The 20642-nt window shown below is 42.8% G+C and overlaps 1 protein-coding gene across 9 annotated transcripts in view; it reads left to right on the forward strand.

Moving 5' to 3' along the window:
* Positions 1 to 20642, forward strand: part of LOC107262848 (glutamate-gated chloride channel) — an 83682-nt gene that overhangs the window by 48044 nt on the left and 14996 nt on the right. For 4 of the 9 annotated variants that reach the window (XM_015729452.2, XM_025080159.1, XM_025080160.1 and 1 more), the window contains one exon: positions 340 to 407. The exons of 1 other annotated variant lie outside the window; for it this stretch is intronic. In XM_015729452.2, coding sequence (XP_015584938.1) covers positions 340 to 407 — 68 coding nt within the window. Of the gene's footprint in view, positions 1 to 339; positions 408 to 12332; positions 12597 to 12827; positions 13003 to 16152; positions 16221 to 20642 lie in introns of those variants that run through there. 4 more of the 9 variants (XM_015729457.2, XM_015729459.2, XM_025080161.1 and 1 more) reach the window with 4 other exon arrangements.

Below are 20642 nucleotides of genomic sequence, written 5' to 3' on the forward strand. Positions count from 1 at the left end.
AGTGAGGGAGGGAACGTACTCTCGGCGGTGGTATGAGGTTGGTCCGAGCCTGAAGGGGTCAAGATTGTTTAGCTGCGCTCGTTAACCCGCAACCCCATGAACGTCGCAATGGTCATTGTCAGCCAGAATGAGAGTGAGAGTGAGAGAGAGAGAGAGAGAGAGAGAGAGAGAGAGAGAGAGAGAGAGAGAGAGAGTGCGAGAGACGCGTAAGAGGTGCCTGGAACATGTATACATATATAGATATAAAGAAAGCTGATACAAAGATCCCCATATAGGTATATACAATACCAACTCGAAAATTGACTCATTAAAAAGGGCCTGTGTTGTTTTTGCCCTTAGATGGGCCGGCCATTGTCCGGGTAAACCTGTTTGTCCGAAGCATTGCGACAATTAGTGACATCAAGATGGTAAGTACGCCTGTTTCACGGCGTTCGGGCCGTTGTTACTCTCTCGCGGGTTTTTTATGCTCCCGCAACGTAGGCGCAAGTAGGTAGCCATTAAGGCCGCAGCAGGCCGGCAGCATTTAATTCCAAAATCCACCTCAACCCCCTTTTAAAAAAAAAAAAAAAGAAAAAAAAAAGCAAAATGAAACATAAGCAAGACCTTCTAAACGCTTCTGTAAATTTTACTATACGAAAGTAACTACTATACCGTCACTACTTCATTTCACTATACCCTAATTAGAAATCCCTTTGAAACATATATTACACGCGCGCGCGCGCGCGCACACGCACATAACAATTAACACATATATGATAAGGCACGCACGCACGTACGCACGTACACATTGAACTGCCTCGTGAGCATCTTTTTGCAGCATCCTGAATTCTACCCCCCAACCACCCACCCACTCATACCCCACCGCCAATCACCCCTTGCTACGATCTCCCGATCTCAGACTAACCCATCGATTACCCACAAGCATATATATCTATATATATATAGGATATAGTTTTCCATTAATCACACCTAATAGCATTTAGCATAGACGCAGGCATGCGCCATTTCAGCTTGTAACTACCAACGCCGCAGCATCGGGACTCGGTAATAATTAAATTAATGCTATTGCGTATGTGAGTTTAACAGTGTTTTTAATATACGTGGAGGAGAGTCGGGAGTTACATTGTGAATTTGGAATATGAGATTGTAGAGTGGCTGTAGATCGTAGTGTCATCGATCAGTGAGACTTTTAACGAGAGCTTGTATCGCTTGTACCGGCTCTGTGGTCGAGCGTCGATTGCCTTTGAGGATTTCGTGGTGTTAAGCGAGAGACGTGAATGTATTTTTATATTATTTTTCAAACTCGTCTCTCGAGAACGGCACGCAAAAACGAGTCTTACGTAATTCGGAATGACGTTGATAATTATGGGTTATCCGTATTGAAGAATTGAAAGGAAGAAGAGAGCACGGTATTAAGGCACAAAGGGGTGGGCAGAGAAGAATATTGAAAATTTTAGCGGCCGAGAGTGGCGGGAAATCGATGAGATTTCGAAAGACATATCGATGTGAACTTTTTTTTCGAACGAAAAAAATAAGAAAAAACACCTTGTATGATCGTAAATAGTATGAATTTATATATCGATTTTATGTCGATAACCGATACCTTTAGGCTAAAGATGAAAGAGCAAAACAATGGACGGAGATCGTGATCTTCCTGGTGCTTGAATTTTCTCTCTTCTGGATGCGTCTAGTATCTATATATTTATATATGTATATATATACATATACAGGTACAGTATATGACTCTGTGACGTAACGGCAATGGACTCCCGCGAGTACGGACTAATCACGAAGATGGAAAAGTCATAACTATATCTAGCTGAGACATGATATATTTTGAAACACTTCTATGTCCATGTCCCTTGCGATTTTTCATCGTCTCCTGGTCCATACCATCATCCGTATTGTATTCCCTTGGCCTGCGGACAATTAGAAGCATCGGCAAAGGGAAGCTCGCGAAATTAGCGCTTCGCGACTCTCTCGAGAAAGAAAAAAAAAAGTGACAGAGAAGAACCTAGGTCGGCGCTTATATGGAGAGAGAAAGAAGGTTATAAGGAGAATGAGTGAGTAAGAGAGACTAGCAAAGAAAAATAATGGAAATCTTATATGCTACGTTCTATATACGCAATATACGGATAGAAAGCGTATTACGTGAATATACTTTATCACAATCACTATCACTTGATAACGTTGTAAATCATGATGATATATTTTCCCTAGATTCGCCATATATTTGTTGTGTTCCCCATAGAAAATAATATCAAGGCTACCAGAAATATGTATAGGTATACCTGTAACATATTGTCGACGTAAATATATATATATATATATACAATATATATATACCAGGTCTGTATAGGCTCAGCAGATATTATTTATTGCGTTCTTGAACCGGCAAGTGTCTTCTTATTGGTCGAGTAAAATTGGCAGCGATTCGTCATTCGATGATGGGATGCTGCGACTGTACCTAGTAACAAACTTGTAAGATGCAACTTGGAACTTTAGAAGAGTTATATTACTCTTGAGTGTCCTATAGATATATATATATATATATACACACACACTCTGTAGAATAGGCACTCCACTTGACTCCCATTTTAGTTTGACTGTCAGGTAGTAGGTAATACCAGCTATAGTCAGCCAGCCAGCCAGCCATCCAGTCAGTCACCCTGGCCTCACGTAATCGAGCATCGTACCGAAAATAATATCTCATATAGGAAGTGCTTTATTGATCCTCTTGAATTTTTCGCCAGGCGGATATTTTCTACAAGGATATTAAACTTTTGAAATGTTTTTTTTTTCCTTTTCTCCTCCTACATCCTCAAGCTCTTTATTTGTTATTTACCTTGATTCTGTACCTTATTGATTTTTAACCTCTCTCTCTCTCTCTCTCTCTCTCTCTCTCTCTCTCTCTCTCTCTCTCCCGCAAGACACGTGGTTAAATGCTACTCCCAGGGTGCCATCATTGTCAATTATCAATTGTCAATCCTCCGCAGCATCCTCTTTCGGTCCACAATCCTTACGCTGAGATTATCTCCAGTGGTCCCAGTTACACGGACGATTATTTGGCCATCTGCCGATGTCCTAATTGACGTCAGGATGAAATCCTATCGAATGACCAGGGCCAGCTGTGTAATTGGAGCAGGACTTCCCTGATATCCTGTAACCATTGTCCAGGTTCGCTGGAACCCACGGCGTCCATGTTTTCCACGTTCAGCAGTCGCGTCAGCTTTCGTAACACTGGTTAATTGAATGGGGCTCGTAAAGACCCCACTTTTTTAATGCAATATATTTATGACCAATGGAAAAATATTGCTCTGGGAGTTATCGTTGCTCGTACACGTGGCTAGGAGAAATAATTTTTTTTACCGTTCGAATTCGTGACCAATTATAATGAATAACATCGAGAACAAAATAATTCTGGCGATCGCGCGGAAATATTTAAGTTCGGGGGTTTCTTGGGGGCCTCTATTCGAGCGTCGGAAGGATCAATGCGGTGATTCTTATGGGAATCCTAGGCGCAGTGGATAATTCCGCGAAGTGGTCAGACCTTACAACATGTTTCTATCGCGCAACGTTTTCCTTGCTTATGATTGATATAAAAAAGCAGTATAAGTATTCGGGGTGGAAGGGTGGATCCTAATTCACTGATACAGATACAGGCACGTACGGTGCGTGTGTTTTATTATCAGCATCTGGGAATAAAGGAATTGTCTTACGTATATATACACCATATACGTATTTCTTTGTTATTTCTTATTATTTCATTCGTTCCTGTTTACATTATATACGATTTTAATGATAATATACAGAGAGAGAGAGAAAGAGAGAGAGAGAGAGAGAGAGAGAGAGAGAGAGAGAGAGAGAGAGAGAGAGAGAGAGAGAGAGAGAGAGAGAGGGAAAATAAAACCCTTAATGAACTTTTAATTAATTCTATTGAACATTTAAGAATGTTCAACTCGTTACACGGCAAGTTAACGCAATTGGACGCACGGTAGCTGCGTCAATGAAAAATTGTAGGGATTTGAGAAATTTATATTCCGGAAATTGTAACAGGAAAACTTTCCTTCGACTTTTATTATTGACTCCTGGAGCGATATCCCTTTTAACGTAGTCAAGTAGGATCGAAACCTCTTACAGGAAATTTCCGGCTTATTGTACGGAAATTAAGAACTTGACGCGGGACATGCTATTTCATTGTCAGGCAGGCAACATCGCGGAAATAAAATGATTCGTGTAGACTGCTTCCGTTAACGTTCCCCCAATGTTTACATGTAACGAACACGAAGTTACGTGTATACGCTCCAACCTCAAACGAATACCCTGCTCACTTGTTTATCGAAAAAAAATGTTCAGTCGCTGACGTCACTTAACAAAAATTTGAGATTACGACTTCCTATCTGACAGACGACACAACCACGTGACCTATGAGTACAAACTATAACTCAGAAATCGACGAACCACAGGCCATTGCTCATAACCTCAAAACGTACAGTCGGAGCCTTACGTATGGGGAGACTATAGCAAGGCAACACAACCTCCCGTTAACGAACGTAATATCTTTCAGAAAAAGCACGGGCGAACGCCTCGCCCCAACCTTGGAATTAACAGCCGTAAAATTCCGAGGGTAAGCACGAGGAGACGCATCTCGCGTCGCGACGCCTGAGTCACCCAGGACGAAAGCCGGTTACGATTTACGAGACGGTGGAGTCATGCAATTATCGTCCGCCGCGTTCCGTAACGCCTTTGCGCTCGTAAGAATCGCCGGCTGCTTGCTTCGGTATTATGTGACGTTTCAGGATGTTAACAGTACTTTTTTTTCTTTCTTTTTCTTCTTTTAACATGTCACCGGAACGTCGGCAGTTCAACGTCGCACCTTGTGACTACGTCACAATTCCCTGCAAACACGGAAGAGAAGAAAAAAAGTAGGAGGTACCGACAGTGACAGCAGAATAACAGTGCCAGTAACGTTGACGGCCAGGTACGACGATGATATTAAAAAAGGAAAAAAAAAGAAAAAAAAATGTGACAATTTTGAACGTTGGCAACGCGCGTGACGAATAAATGGATCTTTGTAATCTCGTGATGTACTTTCGTAGCCTCGTGCGTATATGTATATACGAGAAGAGCGAAAGTCTGGCTACCGAGGATTCTACGGTGTAAGAGTTGACGAATCCCTTATCTTGTATAATCGCGTGGACGAAAGCTCCCCGTGGGCAGGATAGGGGAACCGAAAAGTTAACTTGACGATTTTGCAAGTTCAAACCGTCTGCCGGGGCGAAATATTAATTAACAATCAGGAAAGACTTAAGAAAGTGCGCTAGAGGCTTCTTCCCTGTAGCCTTACTCTTCGCTTTCACGTTGTCCCCTTCATCCGTGTCCCAGCATCCCCCGTCGTCCCATAGAAGCTGGAAAAGGGAGGAGGAACTTTCTCGGCGACTCACCTTAATTACAACGATAAGTCGCTTTGCTTCTCCTTAATTACCAGACGTCAGCCGTCGGCGTCGGTCCGAATCCTCGCGAGTATCCGGAACCCCTCCGCCCCTCCCGTGCGACTTGCACCAGGTTCGCTTTGACCCTCGGCGAATTGACTTTTCCTAAGGAGTCACGAAGATTGTAAGATAGCCGACGAGTAAAAGGAGTTATGAAGAAAGGAGTTCTCTAGACAGAAGGAGATGAGGATATAAAGAGAGAGGGAGAGAGAGAGAGAGTTGAAGCAGGATATAGAAAAGGGAACGTCGATGGACACGGAGGTACATCCCGAGAACATCCGACAGGTCCGCGTCTCCCGTAACAAGAAATCGATCCTTCCGTTTCAATCTGCTCGGTCTAAGCCATGGCTTCGACTTTCTAGAAAATAGTGTAGTGTGTGTATATATATATATATATATATATATATGCACACGTATATGAATAGAGAGAATTTTACCAAAGGTAAAAGAGAGATATTACCCAGAACGATTCTTCAGGAAGGATGAAAATCTTGGCGAACCCACTTCCTACGAAAAGCTACTTTGCAACTAGCGACACACGTGGAGCAACGAGTAAGCGAGTGAAATATGTATATTTTAAAGAAAGAAAGAATAAGGGAAGAATGTTTGCCAGGATCGTCTGACCAAACACGTCTCACTAGGCTAGGACTCCCTCGTTCATCCCCGTCGAGTAAATCTCCTCCTGAAGGATACGCCCTGCAACTCCTTATCGAGAGGTTCCCGAAGACAGAAAGGATTGTAAGGATCGCAAGAAAAAGGTGAGATACGTCACGAGCGGAGGCATCGTGAAGACGTATTTACCGGCACGGTAGCCGGTGAAGACGATTGACCTCGTGGGAATAATGGCGTGTCCGGTGTCTTGTCCTGGTTCATGTAGGGCGGAATCTCAGCCAAACACTCTGTATGGCTCAGGACGATACGCCTGTCTCGCACGTTGCTACCCTGCTGGCAGCCAGGTTGATCCTATAAAACTGAACCCCGTAAACGTGCCAGGCTGCTTAGTGTGTCGGGGTCCTCGACATCGATCCGTACAGCAGCCTCTTGTCCTACATCGTAAACACAGTGTGAGGGCCTGATGGGAAAACTTGGGAAATAAGATATTTAGCTGCGCCAAAAGGGACGCGTGTCCTTGCGAGACTAGTCTCTTCCTTCCGGTACAAGAGAAGCTACGAGATTGCCCTCGGAAAATGATCCCTTATACATCTCTGAAGAGACGATGGATGAAAAGGGATGAACGTACTGAGGGACGCTCCGCGCAATCCGGCGAACCTTGGAATTACATTAGGAAAAGTGTCAATCATCTATGATAGAAGAAATGTGAATTATGTCTGACGTATTGGAAGGGGATGTACCAGTTTATCTTTTTAACATCTTAGACACGTGTATTGTGGACGAATGCGTACCTGATGCTTCGGGAAGAGGTATTACGTTTCGAAGTAGGAAAAAATATATATAAAAAATTGAAAAACGCCTTTCTCGGGAAGACACGGAATACAGATATTGGCTTCGGTATCCAGTAGTCCTACCGACGTCACTGTGACTGCCAAAAATGGCATCTTTCATTTATTTTTCAATCAACAGATTTTCATGGGATTTTCGGGTATATGATTATATACCGCTGTGACACTCTATTTCCCAGATGATAAGGATTGCCAACCTACGAAGAGGATCTGCTCGCTAATAACGAAATTTATCGAACGCTCTACAGAGAGAGAGAGGGATGACCTTTCGCGCTTCTCAAGTAGCCTCAGTTTTAAGTTACGAACGACGTCACGTAGCCCTATCGTAAACCGTGAATAAATTTGTCATTTCGCAGCACGTGACCAACCTAACCTAACCCGGACGAGGAAAGGACGTTGAGGAAACTACCCTTAGGATGTAGTACAGTGCACGTCGGTCAATCACGGCAGATTCTTATGTCCACCCCTCCAGCCGCCCTAACTTCACTGCTTAGTTTGGCCGTGTCCCGTGAGGAGGGATGAAACTTTAAATTTTACACCACGAGGAGTAGCACCCCTCATTTTTTAAGGGAGACGAATTTTTTTCTTTTTTTTTTCTCATGGCCGACGGGACAAAGCAATTTTGCTTTTTTTTATTATTTTTTTTCCCTTCGCCATCACTTTTCGGCATCCACGCCCCGCTTGACTTTTGCCCTAAGACGTTACTGCCGACTGTACCGACTTCGACAACCACCCACTCCCAACTGCCCGACAACATTTTATTCCGCCAATATTAGTCTTTCGTGCTCGGTATTCTAAATGGAATTGTACCACCCGATACGCGGAAGACACTTTTCGCATTCTCATCTTACCAAAAGAATCTGAGGCATCACCATTTTTTTTTTGCCCGGAGGTGTCGGGTAATGGATATAGCAGAGGCGGTTCCAATCTACAAGGATTTTCACTTTGCATTGCTCAGGGCGATCGGTATTATGCTGTACAGGCATCTTTCTTTTCCTTCCTCTTTTATACTTTTCACATCCTTCTTCGACCCTCGTCCTTACGTCATTCTCGACCTGATGAATTTTTTAAGATCCTTCATTCATGGTGCGTTTTCATTAATTATCTCGTTCACGGGCTAACTGGATTCCATCTTAATTAGCCCTCTCCGTCCCCCCCTCACTGTCCGCCCCTGTATCTTTCGCACGCGGAATTAATGCCTCACGCGGTACCAGCCCACCAGGGGATAGATCGCCCGTCATTCCAGTTTCTAAGCAGATTTATTTGCCTTCCGTAAAATTTGACACGAAGTCAAAACTCCGGGCGGACGATTAGACGCGTGTTAACACATCGTGTACGTAAGTAAGTTGCATGTATACGTACTTAGATATTCAAACGGGTACACCAGGTATAACGCAAACCCCTCGGGAAGACCTTAAAATGTATGATCATCAATTTTGATTAGGGGATAAATTATTTTCTTTCACGTTTATAAAATTTTACAAAGTTATACCACTCACTCTCGAACGTAACTTTAGATAGAATTAGATAGAATCCGATAAGTCGTTCCGAAAACTTGGAGTCACTTTAAAAGTGGATGACGGCGATCTTATCCCTGAGGGCGAGGCCTGAAAAAGTGTGAACACGGTGTACGTACCACGTGTATAGACCGCAGGAACAGAACTTAGAAGAATAAAAGAAATGGTGGGGATACAAAAAATCAGATCACGCCAACGTAGCATAATAACCTTACGAATATCTATAAGGCCCAGGCCACAATCGAATAGTACGAATAGCCAAAAATGAAAGGTCGGAAGAACAACAAAAGAAGACGGAGGCCATATTCCACGCTTATTCCGAGTTCCTCTTTCATCCCAGTCTGCCACTACGTCCCTCCTCCCTTGCCACCACCCAGCGCCCCCCCTCAACTCCCAATCGGACCCAGCCGTCTGCGCACAAGAGAAAAAAAAAGTCAGGAGTCCAAAACATATTTACCCAGCCAAAGGAAAAAGGCAGATATTTGCCAGGGAGCGGTCTTCGACATCCAAATTTGATCCCCCCCGCTCACCCCACCCCCTGGGAATTCGTGGAAGAACTAAAGAGACGATCGTAGCCGAGACGCTTGGATTGTCGAGCTTGAGGTCGCCAGAGCCTATCAAAAAAAAAAAAAGTCAATAAAAGAGGGGGTGGTTTTCCAATTTTTTACCTACTTCTCATAAAACTTCCCTTTGCAGGGATAATGAGATTTTATGTTATTACGTCAGAGACGTATACCGTATACCCAAGTAAACATGCAAGTACATATGCTTATGCATTGTACGAGTAATACACAGCCTGTAAACGTTATGGGGTGCATATGGTATACGCGTGTGATCCATGTTACACTATATCTATATTGACGTGGGTATCGAAAATTGGGCTAACTAGAATCATCCCTCAGCCAGGGTCACGTAATCGTAACAATCGGTACTCGAGCGAGGCGGTCATGCGTAGAGTAATTTTCGTGTGTATACAGAATCGTGGAGTCTCGTTAGGTCGAGAGAGCTAGAACTTTAATTGGCCCTACGTGTAATTAATCTTGTGAGATTTCGCATGGCATTTAGTTAGGCTCGTTACAATTTCTTGTTACATTCGTTGCGTATAGGCTCTTCCGTCTAGCTGTACATCTACTTTACCTATGTACTTGCAGACCCACCCGGTGGAAAAGCTTCGCCAGACGATACCCACTTTATATCTCTCCCCTTAGAATTAACCCCGGGTTCTCATTAAGGGTTCATGATGGCGATTGATAGGTATACTCGTGGCTCCAATCAAGTGGTTTAATTATCTAGAATGTAGAGGGAGAGAGTTACTTTGTATAGGAAGGTATTCCTAAGCACCTCGACTTGGATAGGTAGAGACAGGCGTGAGTGTGTACTTGTAATAACTCAGATGAACGTTAAGGTGATATGGTTGAAGTGGGTTGACCTTTGCTACCCCCCTCTTATCTAGAACTGAAGGGTACTTACTGTCTGCGCGTATCTTTGCATCTGTACCTTCTGTCCTTGAACTCTAAATTCCAGTTTCGTCTTCCCTACCAAGTTTCAAATTTTTTTTCTTTCCAAATTTTCACTTCACTTTGGATCGTTCCTTTTCGTCTTCATTTTTCGATGTCAGTCATATAACCCCAAGTTTTTCTTTTTCTCGGTCGTCTCTTCGTTTCGTGAAATCGTACGAGATCCTCTTTAACGTCTCTTACTGGGGTAGCTTTTTTCCTTCTATTTCTACTCCGACCCCCTGAAATAGCGTCAGGTCGAGGTTCTTACTTCAGCTGGATGTACCGGCGGCGCTAAAGAGAGAGAGGGAGACTAGGATGGAGATTGGAGAATGAAAAGGAATATAGAGAAGCGGTAGAGGGGCGAGACTTACCCCTGGTTGGATAACAATTTCGGGTAGGTGGTAGGGAAACGAAGAAGTCAGGAAGGAGTCTCCCGTGGGGCGTAAATAATACATATAATGAATTACATTCAGATTCATTCCTCTCCCGGCCATCAGGAATTACCTTGTTGGATATTAAGAATTCTTCTTCCACCCCTGCCGGCGTTTAATCAATACGACGTTAGAACGACAGTGCTAACGGTAGACAACGTAAGCCCTTCTGTATATGTGAAATTACGAAAGAGACACAACATACATAGAATACGTAATTTCGTGTAATTGATATTTGAATATGGGGAGGGCGTACTATAAAATGGCCGATACTTTGATTCGCCACATTTCAATTTCGATATCCTTTCGCCGCTTCGTTATTTCCTTTCTCGAGTGTACCCTCGGCTCCGCACCCTCTCTGGACCCTCGGAGACAGTAATTTCATTGTGGCAATTACTCGCGAACGCTCGCAATTTCCTGAAAGCTTCGCGGACGCGCAATTAAGCCTTCAAAGCGGCCCGAAATTTCCACGTTAACCGGCTATGATGAATTAACGATGGACCCCACCGTTGAGATCGGCCCTAATCGAACGAATACGCTTACTGCTTTATATATAGAATTGCCAGCGGTTATGGCCGGGGGAGAGTTGAATGGGAATGAGAGAAGGCCATCTACATTTTTTATTACGAAGTACCGGTACTCGGATACCGATAGGCCAGAGAAGATTTCACCATCTAACGAAGGAAAGATTAATGTGGACTATAACGAGAACGGCACGAATCGCAGAACAAAGGAAGTTAAATATAAGAAGAGTCATTTTAATGAAAGTGATTGATCGTGGTAGTACGGTTAGGTGGGAATTGAAGTGAAATAAAGAAAAGCCAATGAGGAAACGTGAAAAGAGAGATTGGACGACTGTGTAGCTTTGTGAAGAAAACAAACGAACTGACGGTTTAAGTGGTCATTGGTAAAAAAAAATTGTGTGACAAGGTTTCTCTGAGTATAAAGAAGAAAGAATTATTAAACTCGTCAGAGATAAAAAAAAAGTATATTAAAATTCAGGTATACAAAGGTAGCGTGTGTGAACATGAAGCATAAAAGAACGAGGAAGTGGCATCGCAGTGAAATTCGTTGCTTTAGAGTGGACGAAGGTTAACGTAAAGTTATCTTTGATGGTATATACGGTGTCATTAGTTAAAAAAATAAAAAATAAAGAACGCGTACACGTTTGACAAGCTACAACACACATCTTTGCTTTGCATAATATACTTCCTACGCTCAAGACGCTCCATCCACTTTTTCCAAGTCAACGACTGCAAAACTTGATTGGTTGCCCTAGTGCAGAAGAAATAAAAAAACATATATATAAACAAAAAGCAAAGGGTCTCTACGAGGTTTACGTATTTGCAACTCTTATCAGAGAAACGACGTTTGCTCAAAGTATGAAGATTCAGTGACCCGTGACAAGTAGACTCCTTTTCCAAATGAAAGCTTCATGCATTCCTGGAGCAGCAGATGCTATTATTTTAGCAGCAAGAGACAGGTGCTATTTCGTTGACGAACGAGAGGGTAGAGAAGATGACTAGAGAGATAGAGAGAGAATCTACGGGAAAGTGTAGGAGAGAAAAACAAAGAGAATAAGAGGTTAGAGAGAGGAGAAAGAAAAATCCAGGTACTATTTATTTCCCGTAAGAGTTTCGTCTAGAGAATTTTCCCCAGAGTATCCCGTCTTCTAGGGAATCGCTGGAAATTGGCGTAGTCACGAGTAAAAGGTCTTTTAGCATCTACGGTACCGTATTGCTCTGTAACGGCACGAAGCTACACGAATCCCAAAGGACAATTATCCTTTTCACGTGTCCTGTGCGACACGTGAAATCCTAGACGATTCTGTGATGCATTCACTCGGCTTCGCGCGCCTTTATAAATTACTCCGTCGAAAATCCTTTGTCGTCTAGGGACACTGAAGTTCCAGCAGTCGCCGCTAGAGGTTACAATTCCATGTGTCCAGTAGCTACCTTTCTGCTTTAACACGTCGCCATCCATTAACTCGGTCTACAATGTACAGTGTGAAATAAACAATCTGACAACTGTAAACAACGATCTAATAATGTGTAAAGTGTCACTGTAAACAACAGTCGTTTGTAACGTAAAAAGCCAACTAACCTGCACCTCGCCGTAAACAATGACAGCGTCAAGAAATTCTATTCGGAAGAATTCTCATCGTTCCGCATAAGATGCCAAGGCTTAACCTCCAAAGGTGAATATCAAACATCAATATTATAGGGGGGTATATAATGTAGTACGAAGTGTTAAAATCAAGTTTCATGAGATAAATAGTGAAAGTGTTATTAAGAAAATAACGGCGTTACGTTCGACGATGAAAAGTATTTATCGATAGCCAAAAGCTCAGCAGCAGTAACGATACGTTTCCTTTGGATTTTCTCGTGTGCCTCAAGGAAAGTTTCTTCCCTTCCCGTATACTCCGTAGCTACGAACTTTCTCAATATCGGCGCCATCTCGTTCTACGCCCTGGGCTTATGTAGCCTCGAGCCTCCGTTTCTCCATTTCTCAAATCCACGATTCCAGCCACGACCCATCCCATCGCATATTACCATCCAGGCAGCCGTCCCCCACGTCAGTTTGGTTTCTACACAGCATTTCTGGTAACTTCCTTTGGTATCCGTAAGTGCCTCGAAGCCCGAACGATGTGCCACACTGTTGCCAATTGCCAAGGGACTATTTGTCGTCTGGTAGACGGGCGGCAAAACGCGTCTTACGATTTACATTGTCCCACGTGCGCAACTGCCTTGTTAGTTTAGATTTTGTAGGATTTGAATGGCTGGCTGCTGGCTTATGCCACTGTACTTTATAGTGACTACCGTGTAACGGTATACAATATATATGTATATGCGTACCAACCTTAGGCAACTTAGCTTATGGCAGGTCTTAACGGATCTCATGGAACAGGCCGGGATTACGAAGGATGCGGCCATTTCTCGCAATATAGCTATCATAACCTCTATACTAAGATTAGCCCACATTAGGCGCAACCTTCTCCTGTTTCGGAACGAGGACCGTGAATAAAGTCTGGTTTATGGTACATATGGCTTGTTTAACGGGCAGGCTCGTTCGCGCGACGAGGAGTTTCGACTGTTATCGTGGTACATCGCCTGGAAATACGTTTTAAAGTCGTAACGCAGTTAATCCGAAACGAACGACCGCAATTTACGAGGGCAAAATCGAAGCAGTCCTGGACTAGCGTTATCTGCTGAATCGTTTAGACGGCAATTTTTCGCCCTTTTTCTTTTTCGTTCCTCGACCCTTGGACTATTTATTTTATTTCTTTGAAAGCTCTTTTTCCCTTAGCTTTCATTCCTTAAGTCGCCACTCGCTCAAAAGAATATTACTGAGTAGTTTCACGCAGCAATAACGCTCTCGACGTTTTGCGCCCTTTTTATTTTCGCCTCGGCCCACGCCGAACTCGTCGATTGATATGAAAATTGTTTTTTAAAAATTTTTTTTCTTTTTAATTAAAAGACTCCCACCAAAGCATATATCCAGCGTACCGCGAGAGAAAAAATTTAGCGGTGGCTTTTGTGTCCTCGACGCTCATCCAGTTACCCCAACCCGTACATATCGTACATATACGAGTATATAAAAATAGTTTTGTATATATTATACTCCATAACATACTATATATATATACTACATTCATAGCTCCCGTACGAGAACAGAAAGAGCCTCGGACCATTCGTGACGAAATTCAATTTATTCCACGGGACCCGTTCGCTCGATTCATCCTAGTAAAAAAATACTCAAGGGTGTCGAGGGGACGCCATTCTTTCCTTTTGACTTTAATCCCATGAAAATTTCACCAATCTAACTTCAATCGGGGTGCTAAGCCCTCACAGCCATTTCCACTGTGCTCTAGATAAGCGTGCGACTTGTGTCGATAAGCTCCCTGAGAGAAAAATTTTAATAACGATAACTAACATTTATATTTGAACCCCTAATCCGCCAAAAGAATTTCCAACGAATTGGGCGAAGAGAGGGTGGTCTGGATGGGGGGTGGCTAAAAGGGCAATGTGAATAACGTAATAAAACATAAAAGGCGCAGAGTCACGTGTGAAGCAGGCATCACGGGGGAGCCACGAGGGTTCTTCCTGTGATGTGACGTTAGGTGGGAGTCTCAAGAGGTAAGAAACTGAAGAAAGTGACGGATACGACAGAATACGTGAAGACGGTGTCTTCAAAGTGAATAAAATAGGCTAGTGAGAAAAAATTATATATACATATACTGTGACCACCAGGTATTACCAGAGGAAGAGTGAATACATGGTAGAAGAAAGACAGTCAGGTTACATGGATGTATTTTGTACACGGTATAAAATTTCCAGTAGATACAAGAGTCACGTAATACGTTTCCAAGCGATATTTCAAGTATTACGATTGTAGTATTTTTACTTGACACTTTTAATCAACACTTTTATATACATCGATCAAATTTTATATACAGTTTGACAATTTTCCATCGCCGCCATTGTGACTGCCAGAGTCAAAACGACTGTCCTCGAACCAGCGAAAGAATGCTTTACAGTTATACACGGGTTGGCGTTCTCCCCAGTGATCGAAGAGTTCCTATTTTTCTAGTTGGACTGTACCACGAACAATGGCTATGTTGTTCGGGCTGTGATACCTTTTTTCCTAGCCACGTGCACGTGCACGTGCCTATGTACGTAGGACATTCTTGAGATACCAAGCAAATAGTTATCACTATCGCGTCCTGCATTATCCAATAGAAAAGTGCTTGATGCTACGTTAAAGGTGGCATACCCATCAGGAATGCCCATAAGACACCTAACCTACAATATGCTGGTAGGTTATACGATAAAAGGAGCTTTGCGAGGCTTTTCCCAAGGCAAGCGGGGATTTGGGGAGTGAGAAAGAAAAAGATGGCGTGATATAGAATGAACGTGAGGGAGAGTGAGTGAGGAGAGGTTATGGCAATGGAGGTCCTTTAGATCCTCAGCCACGATTTATCTTTGACACTCGTATAATTTTCTACTACCTTGGCAACCACTGCTGTCTACTAGAAAACACGTGAATGTCTAAGGGAGTGAGAGGGAGAGAAGCAACAGAGACGAAAACATTCTTTATTATACAATATGACAGCAGTACTATATATATGTACATACTTTCCCTACTTCAACGTATACTCGCGTCCTTGTAACTCTAAAAAAAATACGTTAGACCATTTATCGCAGACCCTTTTTTTTCGTTCCCTGAATTTCAGTTCGGCAACTACCCTTAAGTCCAGCATTCACGTGAACGACGACCATGAATGACATTCTGACGTATACAGGGTATACCTGATGACGTAATAACACACCAACGACATAGAACGAGTGTAATAGAATCTTGGCTATACATACTGCACGTGTGTACTACACAAAAGTACAGATTAACAGAGGCAGCGAGCGGGAGTAACCGTATGGCGGCAAAATTAAAGTGGCAATTTTCACAAGTATCAATTTTCAGAATTTATATGTATTTTTTTTTAAACCGCGTGCGAAGACGAGAGACAAACCTTGAAACGCGTGAAGAGTCGAAACAATCGAATGGCTGCCACTGCCACTCGGTGTCGCAGCTCTTTATCGAGCCTTTCTGCGAAAGGCGTAATTTTTCAGATTAAAAACAAAAACATAAAAAAAAAAAGATGGCGCACGGCTACAATTAAGAAAAAAAAAGTACTCTCACCCCATCTCTTATTCCGCTGTGACTGATTAATTTGTGTATTCTTTTTGCTATGTTAGATGGACCCGCGGTTGTCCACGTCAACATATTTGTTCGAAGTATCTCAAAAATAGATGACGTTACCATGGTAAGTTTTAATTAAACAAAACAAAAAATAAAAAATAAAGCAAACCACGTCCCGAAATCACAAACACGCACACAAAATTATATGCTGGGTGTTCGTAATTTTTTTTTTTCTTTCTATGGATATTATTCGTACCTCTTGTATATGCATATGTACATGTATATGTATATATGTATACAGAAATGTATGTATCATCCTAATCATATATATACTAGTCATACACGTGCATTATGTTTATATGTATATTTTATGTCTATCGTTAATTCCTGAGTCCCTCTTCGAAGCTCTTTTTTTTTTTGTTTACTGTACCCAGAATTTATATATATATATATATATATATGTATGTATGTACATATATTACATATATTATAACTTTTCGTGTTTTTCGTAATCCTCTTACTGCGTGACGTGTATATGTACACAGGTGACATATATGTCAGAGCATATATATATATATGTACGTATGCGCACACACGTCTCTTCACATTCTTCATCTTCACACCACGTATTTCGATATTCTATCAATTAAGTATACAATTACTCTGTGTGTCCTGAGATAATGATAACGATCTGCCAGCAGCATGATGCCGTCGCGCGATTTTGAAAAATCGCGTTGGGCTAATTAAGGGATGAGAAAAATTGTATCAAAGCAACAATAAAACGTACGGGACGGCGACTGTGTTAGAAGCGGGGACGAAAAAGGTGAAAAAGAGACGAAGAGAGAGAGAGAGAGAGAGAGGGGGGGGTGTAGGAGGGACTAAAAGTAGGAAGAAGTGAAAAAAAAAAATGAGAAAATGGATAAAGTAAAAAGTAGGAGAAAGTGTAACGCGATAAGTAAGTAGAGAAAATGGCAGTGGGGTGCGGTGGGGATAAGACAGGGTAGCCGCGAGGGGCATTCGAAAAGACGCAAAAGAGGTAAAACCAGTAGGAAGGGGATTCTCTACCAATCCACTCGGCAGAAGAAGGGGGTGGAATCTTCTTCGTCAGAATGAATTCACGTTTTACTCCTATACCGGCCGCACAGCGACGTCACACCAGTGAAGACTTTTAGGGGTCGGCATACAGAGGACCTGTGTGTAGGGGGTGCAAGTATAGCTAAGGGGTTGCGGTGAAGACCCCCGACGTTTTGTCCCGAGTGCGGCCTATGTCTTTCTCTTTCTATCTTTCTGTATCACTCTCAACGTCTCTTCTCTCTCTCTCTCTCTCTCTCTCTCTCTCTCTCTCTCTCTCTCTCACACACACACACACCCTCGTGGGCACTCGTTTCTTTTCACAGAGATAATAAATAGTCCCACGGAGACATTCTACTTTACTGCCGAGACTATCTCTTCTCTACCAATTTCTCTTTCATTCTCTCGTTCGCCATAATTTTTCATGAAAAAGCGGCATCGCCGCTACGCCACTCTACTCTGTACTCGGAGCTCGGCTCTACTCGGCTTTGACCCGAAGTTCCGACCCTTATCGGGGTCACCCTGGGCCTCCGGGACCAATCTGAATGGCAGCACGCGAGAGAAAGGGTTGCCAAGGAGGATCGGAAGTTACACCTTTTATTAGTCGCGACATTGGAGAGAGAGAGAGAGAGAGAGAGAGAGAGAGAGAGAGAGAGAGAGGGAACGTGCGAGACGAGGACAGGCGGGGGAAGACGGATAAAACACGTAATTTTCAGTCTCAAATTTTTCTCAATCGTCACAATGCTCTTTTGTCCGTTTTATTGGAGGATACATTTATTGAAAAATACGTTCGCGAGATATCTTTTTATTAATTTTTATCGGAATTTGGATATTTGGATATATGTTTCTTTATAAGAATAAAAAAAATAAAAAACAACAAATGAAATTTGATAATTGCGCGCATCATGCTGCAAGCACGACGTTCTAGATATTATAGTTTCGCTGAGCTGCTGTTGTGTAGTAGATGATCCATTGAAGTTTCGCCTTTTTGACTCATGTGTTAGCTCTTCTCTGTAGGAATTCCATGCGCACATTAATAAGATAGACGAAGGAATAACCACACGGACCATGAAGTGCGTGTATAGATTATATATATATATACACGCACGTAGGAAACGTACGTACATAAGTCAGGCCAGATATATATGTATACATACGTTATACGTTAGTTTATGATATATTATATATAGAAAAACACATGTGACCCTAACTGACAAACAATGAAGCACCATTTAATTGTACACGAGCACTTGCTGTATATACCTATTATATATTAGAATCATATATATATATATATATACATATATACGAGGATAAGGATATATACTTGCGACACATATGCGCATTCACAGAGAGACGTACACTCGAGCGCGTTCCACATACATTACGATCGCATTAGATTATACTCTATTTTCTTTTTTTATCACTTCACGCATCAATTGTGTTTTTCTTATCTTATTTTATACTTTGCGTTGTCGGTTTTCCATTTTTCTTCCTTTTTTTTTTCTTTTCTGTCGTTCTCTATCCCCTTTAGAGAGCTGCCATCTTTAACCTCGATCCGCGCTACCCCGCATCACGGAAAACTAAAAACCTCTTTTTTTCTCTTCCTTTCTTCGCGCCTCACGACCCCCGTCCCCATCCATCTTTCGATAACGCCCGACACCGGCAATACGATCCCGGGGCCACGAAGCTTCGCCAAAGCGCAACCCGCGTCCCGACGGCGACGACGAATTGAATTCATCAATCGTTTCCGCACGCGCGTTAATAAATCGAAACGCGCGATATGCGCCCTTCGCCTGTGCCGGCTGAGAGTCGTGAGGGCGGCCACGTGTGTCGACGCGTTACAACAGCGGGAGCGATGAAGCTTGGGAGAGGAAAAATAAATAAATATAAAAAAAAAAAGAAAAAGTGGCAATCGAGCTTACTCACGTATGGGTAAGAGAGAATGTCAAAAACGTAGGTAAAATAGTTTAAATCGCTAGCAGCGTAAAACGATTTAAATTGGCAACAAAGCAAATTTCGTATCACACAGAGTTTTTTCAATCTGATTTTACGCTCGATTTCCTTGAGCTTTTATTTGTCGTCTTTTCTCTCTCTCTTCTCTTTGTTACGCTCCTTTTTTTTTGTTTTCCTTCCTCAAAAGCCATTCCCCATGTCGCTCTCTGTGTCGAGATCACTTTTTCTCTTGCAACGGCGAATAATTATCAGGATACGCTTGTGTCCCATTTGACGTGCTAGTTGGGTAAATGGTAGAGGAAACAAAGAAAAAAAACGGGGGAAAAAAGCACGAGAGAGAAGAAGCGGTTTGGGGGTGCTTTTTGTGGAAAGACGATTCTATGGATCGACAGTCAATTGTTTCCGCGGACATTTACCTTCGTGGGGGAGGGGCAGGGGGGTTTCGAATGTGCGTCGCGACACCGATTAAAAAACGTCACCGTCCACAGTAATGACTTTTTCTCTGGTGATGATTTCTTTTTTTTTTTTTCATACTCCTTTTTTACCCTGCCAATATACACGGACGTAGAACGGTCCCACAGGATCCACGCCAGTGACGTCGTTACTGTGCGGCCGAAAAATAAATGCACGAATCAGGTCGCAGACGTGGCGCATTTGCAGGGATTTTCCGGAAGTAGGATATTTCGCGTGAACAGTGTAATTGGTCCTTTATTCTTAAAGAGTGAGTTGTGCACTGTTCAAGATCGTCTTAACGAGTACTCGTTTACCCTTTGACTTCGTTTCCCACGTGACCCTAGAAGCGCTACGTCTTGACACCGCCTTCTTCATCTCGTGCGACTTCAAAAAATTCGGTAAAGCCTCCATCGTTTTCTCAAAGCACCACGGGAACGCTGGACACGGTGCATAGAAATTCTCAAGAGACCGGGGAGGAACAAGAACTAGGTTAAAAAGGGGCGAGGGAGGGCAGGGGTCGAGAGAAAACGTCCTGGGCTCAAAGGTAAAATTTTATCTTGAATTTTGAATTTTCATCATTTTCCCGCGCTACGACTTACACCCATCGACCGTAATTCCGTCTTTGTCTTATTACCGTATACACTCGTGTATTTCCGTCTCTATACGTTCCTACTACGTTGGTCCTACTATCGGAGCTGCCGATCGATACAGCATCCCGCGCGCAGGACGCGGTAAAGATAACAACAGAATTATCCCCGATTCCCGGACTAACTTTAGCCCGCGAAATTAGAAAAACCTTCTAAACTCATCTCGTAACTTTCTTCATTTTTTATATAATTTTTCTTTCCTTCTTTTCTTTCCACCTATCTACCGTCTTCTTGGTTAAATTCCTCGGCACCAGGAAATGCCGTTTATCCATCGCGATATATTAATCCACGATACACCCGGCCGTCACGGTGACGAGGTGTTTGCACTACGTGAATCTGAGAGACAAGCGGGCAATGTTTCACGTCGGTATAGAAGGACTCGTTTCATTTTTATTTCCCTTCTGCCCCCCCCCCCCCCC

This window comes from Cephus cinctus, unplaced genomic scaffold (assembly GCF_000341935.2).
Source record: "Cephus cinctus unplaced genomic scaffold, Ccin1 Ccin1_scaffold0129, whole genome shotgun sequence".
NCBI lineage: Eukaryota > Metazoa > Arthropoda > Insecta > Hymenoptera > Cephidae > Cephus > Cephus cinctus.